The following is a 6,317-nucleotide window of genomic DNA, read 5'->3' on the forward strand; positions in this document are numbered from 1 at the left end:
GCTGGGGTCAGGGGGAAAGTATCAAAAACCCAAAAAAAAAAAAAAAAATCAATTTTTTATTTTAAAAAAATCGTCAAAAATTATGATTTACACTACTAGAAAATCGCTAATTTCTACTGAATTTGGCTTGTCGATAATGTTTCGATAAGACGTGCGTCAGAAAATAGCAATTTTCTAGTAGTGTTATTGAAATTTGGCTTGTCGGTAATGTTTAACTCAACTTTCTTTCAATTTTATTAATGAAAATTACTGTTTACACACTATAACAAAAAAGACATTTAGTACAATAAATTTTCTTAATATTAAAGCAAAAATATTTAGCAGTATTTATTTAGAATATCGATTATAAATACTTTATTATTGTCAGTAAATATAATAGTGTTATTAATGAATATTTCAATTGTTTTTTTTGTTTAGATTAGAGAAAGTGCAAATGAAAAGCTTAAGGAGTATAGCAAAGGTGATTGGAACAATGTTATGTGTTGCTGGAGCTGTTGCAATGGCATTAATTAAAGGGCCAAAATTGCTAAACTCACAATTTATTCCCACAAATGGATTATTATTAATTCTTGGCAAAGAAAATAGTGATAATTTGGACTCTAATTGGATGCTTGGTGTAATTTTGCTCATTGCAAGTGCTATTTGCTGGTCATTTTGGCTCATTTTGCAGGTATTTTTTAATATCAGTACTTTTCTTTCTTCGAAATTTTTATTATATGATAGTGTTGTATTCTGAGTCGAAGCTCCATGAAGATAGGAGTAAGGCATGAGTAAACTCACTCTTCCGAGTCTATATTATTTTTGTTGTTGTTGATAATTTCTGATAACAAGCGCTTTCCTATTTTAGTAGGTTCTATATGCAATGTGTGTTTGGATTAGTGAGGCTAGTAAATTTTGAATACCGATTACATAAAGCAAAACAAAACGTCTTATATTCAATGGAAAAAAAAATCAACTTAAAAACTATTAAAATTGTGATCAGATGGATAGAATCTCATCAATTATAATGAAAGGTCTTAGAATTGAACTTCGTCCTTTAATAGGTGACTTTATTTACGTAGCATTAGTGAAATATTTTGAAGTAAAAAAAAAATCCTTTTTTCAAACTAGCTTATTTTTTCGATAAAATGCGATATATAAGTCCAGTATTTTTCGAAAACAACTCTTCTATCTCTACAAGGTAAGACTTATGTACACTCAATCTTTACATATCACACGTGTGGAACTTTATTGGGCATGTTATTATTGTTGTTGATGCTAATTAATACTTCTTTCGTTTCAACTTGTTTGACTTATTTTAACGTGACATATAATTTTAAAAATTTTAAAAAAAAACTTTTGAATCTTGTGAACAGGTGACATTATCAGCAAATTGTCCAGATCATTTATGTTTAACAGCTTGGTTATGTCTATTTGCTGCAATTCAATCTGGATTTGCAACAATTTTCATTGAACCTAATATTAATAGCTGGAAAATAACTTCATCTCTAGAGCTCATTTCTTGCTTATACGCTGTAAGTATAAGTATTCTCTTCTCTTACTTTTTTTTAATTATATTTTTGGTAAATTACAATTGAAAATTGTTCAGATTGTTTGATACAACAAAAGTCATTTAATTTCCAGTCAAAAATATATCTTCTTAGAAAATGTTTTGATGTTTAGTTAGTGAGTAAAAGGTAAATTCGAACCAACCTATTGGTCTTATAATATATCTCAGTATCGAAGATGAGACCAAAGATCAATATTTGCTTGTAAATTCTCCGTTATATAATATGCATATGCGTCCTACGTGGCAACTAAATATCTGTTACATTATTGATATGAACTTTGTATAAAGTTGAACACGTGTTTAGAAACTAAATATCAGAAAATAACTTTCTTTGAATTTTTTTATTTATTTTTTTGAAAAATGAGTTATATTATTCTAACATTTTTGTATTTTTTTTATTTTTTATGAATAGGGATTTTCATCAGCAGTTTCTTTCTTTGGACAAGCTTGGTGTATTTCACATAGAGGTCCATTATTTTCAGCAATGTTCAATCCATTATGCACTGTTATAGTAACAATATTTGCCTCAACATTTATGAAAGAAGAAATGTACACTGGAAGGTAAATCTATCGCTAAATAACTCGTAGCTGATATATTTTTTTTAAAGTCTATCACTAAATAAAATTAGCGATGAATTCTGTATTTATTTATAAAATTTATCAGTCGGTAATCCTTAAATGTGCCCTTTAACTTTAGAGACATCTATCTCCTCCAATTTTGTGTACACACAAGTACACACTTATACTTATATAAAATTGAACAAGCAGACACGTGTGTCCTGCATATAGTCCTATGTAGCAATTCACGTCCTACATGTATTATGTCACGTAAAATGTGTATGTCAAGTTGTTCAACTTTTTTACAAGTTTAGATGTCTACTTGTGCATATCTAAATACAAGTTGAGATCAAGTTAAAGAACACGTATATATTATGTATTATGATAAGTTTGTTTAATGATTTTTATTATTTGTTGAATTTCAGCTTGGTGGGATCACTTGCTGTGATTTTTGGACTATATGTGGTATTATGGGGAAAATCAAAGGATAAAAAAGAGGAAAATATTATTGTGGATGAAGAGCCAGTGAAGCAACACAATATTCAAGAAACTACAATTACAATTCAAGATTCTAATTCAGATTTGATTACAAATTGTAAAATAGATTTAGAGGAACCATTGTTGACTAAAATATCAACAAACAATGAAGATGATAAATAGTGTAAAAATAATTTAAAAAATAGAGGAAGTCTCGAGCATTTAACGATCTGTATCGATTTCGGTTGTGATTAGCAACTTATTATTTCGATGAATCATTTCTTCGGACAGAAGAATTGTTACAAGTAGTTATTGTTTAATTCCTTCATATGTATGATTGTTTTAGGCATCTTGTTGCTATATTTTTTTTTTCTCTATCAATAAAAGTGATGCATATGTTCCATTGTTTGGAAATTTAGAACTATATTTTTCATTGGATAGTTGTTTCTCTTTTAATAATTAAGTTTCTCTTTGCTATGTTATTTATCATTGCTAGAAATTTATTTATTTATTCTTATATTACATACTATAAATATTGAACCCTTGTGACGTAAAAGTTTTAATTATTTATTTATTGATGATTGCACTACTCTTATATCCCTCCTAAACTATGAGGTTTTATTTGGATATGGCTTGCGATTGTTTCGATCTTTTTTTCAAAGGCGGATGTAATTGAATTGAGCTTTTTTATTGTGTTTGGATAAAATAAAAAAATAATCTGAATTTTGAGTTCTCAATGTGTTAGTTCATAATTTTTTTGAATTTTTGGACCGATTTTGTTTTGTCTTAAATTTGTTCTCCACATCCAAAACAATAATTATGGTGATGAATACTCATTGGCCTGTCATGATTGACGTCATAATGAGTTTATTCCATGTTTAATTGGGATTAATTTATCTTGAAATTGTAGTAGAGTATTATTTTTATCTCATGTTGAGGATGAGATAACAATCCTAAAATAACTAATTTCAAAATAATTTGTTCCCAATCAAAACGAGCAGTAAATCTTATATTTTGTTAATCCTCCTAACTTAAATATCATGCCTTAAAGAGAAGATTCAAACTAGTATGTATCTACATGAATTATAATCACATTGTTGAAAAGATAAATAAAAAATAAATGAAAGAACAAAAGAGAAAATAAAATAATAAAAAGATACATCACATCATATCCAGCAAATTGAACATGAAATGGTGGGTCAAAAATAATTAACAAGACATGTCTCAACATATGTCCCAACTCAATAAATTGCCATATTTCCTTCTATCTTTTTTTCAAAGATAATCTTTGACAAAAATATTTTTGGATAGAATTTATCTTGTAACTATTGCTCAACCATTCATCCACAACATCAAATCAAGCAATGACTAAAACCAATCGTGACAGAGTGATAAATACACTTTCATTCTTAATTAATCAAAACTCTCGAATTCAAACATTCCGTAGTTATCTTTGTTTGAAAGCATTTCACCCCCTAATTCCTATGTTAGAAAATTCGAAGAAAATATGAACTTAATCAGACCACAATTCAAATATCAAACATTGAGTGGAACCAAAAGAAAAATAACAAGAAATGCAGAATTTCCCACCATACAAAGGCTCCATCTAATCAAAGAAGTGCACATGTGGTTCTGATAGGAAGCGCTTTACTCTCGCTATGAATTTTTTTAACGTGAATTTGAACTTAATCAAACCTCAATACAGATACCAAACACGAGTATGTCCCACAAAATATCAAAAAATGCAAAACTCTCCACCATACAAATCTAACACAAGTATATTTAACAGAAAAAATGTAGGAATTGATGAAAGTCTCCATCTAATCAAGAAGAACACAATTCTAAACAAAGAATTCAATAATAGGAATTCACATATATCCAATCCAAAAGCCGAAGTAAATTGTCTAGCAGAAGAAATACACTCTGTACAAGAAAGAGCATAAACTCATACTAAGTGATCTATAGTCTATACGATACGCAACATAAAGCAGTCGAGAGAGAGTGTTTAAGGATAACGCTTCCAAGCATTGTCCTCTCGGTTGTTCCTGAAGGCACAACATCCGATAGAGTAGACGATGATGAGGAAGACGAGGAAAATGATGTTGAGCACAGCCACCCTCTTCCAGTCACTCTTGACGTTGTCTAGCAGCCCAGCTTTGCAGGATTGGCAGCCATAGCACAATACTTTCGGGTCGTTGTTCCAGCTATTACAGTCTGGATTGGTAGCGGATGGGGTCGATGGTTTTGTCCAGTTTGTTGGGCTCACGTACTGGAAGTTACAGTCATTTGATGGCTTGCAGCAACCAGACTGCAAGATAGTTAACCGTGTCAGGGATATATAATAAGAAAACTATGTGAAACAAATTCAACGAGCCATGTGAACTCCTAATACACACACACAAGCATATACGATTTCCCTCGGAAACTTATTTTTTTAAAAACAAAAGGCCGCAGGACGGGGGGTCACATTAGAGGAACAAGAACAGAACATGTGCAAGTTGTACACCAATCACGCAATGTAATAAAACAGAATTATTGATATACCAAAAGCAACAATTACTAGTAGACACTAGCAAAATAAATTATAGCTGGAAGATACCATCTCAAAGAGAAGGCAAAAAGAATGATGATGCATTTTCACCTATGTTGCTCGTACTCCCCAAAAATGCCATGAGGTGTGTGGATCATTCAAAAGCAATGCCTTTTTGCAGGATCCAACACGGGTGTGGCGACACTTTTAGAAAGTCCAAGCAGAGCATAGATTTTTACAATTCAAATAAGGGACTCAAAAGTTAGATAATGTCACACCTAAGAGTTAACATGTAGTGGCGGAGAAAGAAACTCCGACTAGGGGACTCAAAAAGTTACATAAATGTAGCAACACAGGTGCAGCGACATCTTTGAAGAGTCCAAGTAGAGTTACAACAACAGAGTGAAAATGGGAGAGAGAAATTCCAACTAGGGGACTCAAAAAGTTGACATGTAGTTATATAATGTCAAAGGTATTCAAAAAAAATAAAAAATTCCTATTCGCGTAGTATAACTTTCCAACATGTGGCTCCACCACTGCAGTCTAATTAAGATGGATGCTTTAAGTATTTGCCTCTTTTACAAAAAGACTCAACCTTTAAGACAATATTTTCAAGCATTTACTTTGAGGAAACAAAAAGGATCAACTCTTTTAACTCAAACCACATTTAGAAATGAATATTTAAAGGTATGAATACCTTTATACATAATGCCCCATTTTTTTTTAAAGAAAAAGCTGTTCTGAAAAACTAAAAAGGTTTATCATCATTTTCACCAAACTGATTTAAATGATTGTAAAGGTGTAACCCTTTACACAAAAAGCCCCATTATAACCACTATCACCAATAGAGTCAAAGTCCAAAAGTTTTTTCAACTTTATATACAGTAAAGCAAAAAAAACTTCATAACTAACTAAAGAAAAGTTACTGAGTAGTTATTTGCATGACCTATACTCAAGACAAGTAATAGGTCAACTACCAAAAGCTATTTTGCTCATACTCTTCAAAAATATGGACAAAGGCATATTGGATCCTCCGAAAATAGTGCAATTTGACACATAATTTCCGGAGAGTCCGAACAACATAGTCAAAAGTAGGTCCTTCCATTCAATTAAACAACAAAAATTTGAACAAAAGAATATGAACAAATCCATTTGTAAGGACTGACTAAACCCCCCCCCCCCCCCGGCACCCTAACAAAACAA

General features: G+C 31.0%; 2 protein-coding genes across 2 annotated transcripts in view; one reads left to right on the forward strand and one right to left on the reverse strand.

The window, feature by feature from the left end:
* LOC102583925 (WAT1-related protein At4g30420) overlaps nucleotides 1-2,804 on the forward strand; it is a 4,340-nt gene extending 1,536 nt beyond the window's left edge. The window contains exons 4-7 of the mRNA XM_015307034.1: nucleotides 418-670; nucleotides 1,356-1,514; nucleotides 1,962-2,110; nucleotides 2,533-2,804. Coding sequence (XP_015162520.1) covers nucleotides 418-670; nucleotides 1,356-1,514; nucleotides 1,962-2,110; nucleotides 2,533-2,767 — 796 coding nt within the window. The 3' untranslated portion in view covers nucleotides 2,768-2,804. The remainder of the gene's footprint in view (nucleotides 1-417; nucleotides 671-1,355; nucleotides 1,515-1,961; nucleotides 2,111-2,532) is intronic.
* A 1,542-nt stretch (nucleotides 2,805-4,346) lies between these two features.
* Nucleotides 4,347-6,317, reverse strand: part of LOC102589183 (tetraspanin-8-like) — a 3,883-nt gene continuing 1,912 nt past the window's right edge. Inside the window, exon 2 of the mRNA XM_006343502.2 lies at nucleotides 4,347-4,892. Coding sequence (XP_006343564.1) covers nucleotides 4,590-4,892 — 303 coding nt within the window. The 3' untranslated portion in view covers nucleotides 4,347-4,589. The remainder of the gene's footprint in view (nucleotides 4,893-6,317) is intronic.

This window comes from Solanum tuberosum, unplaced genomic scaffold, assembly GCF_000226075.1.
Source record: "Solanum tuberosum cultivar DM 1-3 516 R44 unplaced genomic scaffold, SolTub_3.0 scf00047, whole genome shotgun sequence".
NCBI lineage: Eukaryota > Viridiplantae > Streptophyta > Magnoliopsida > Solanales > Solanaceae > Solanum > Solanum tuberosum.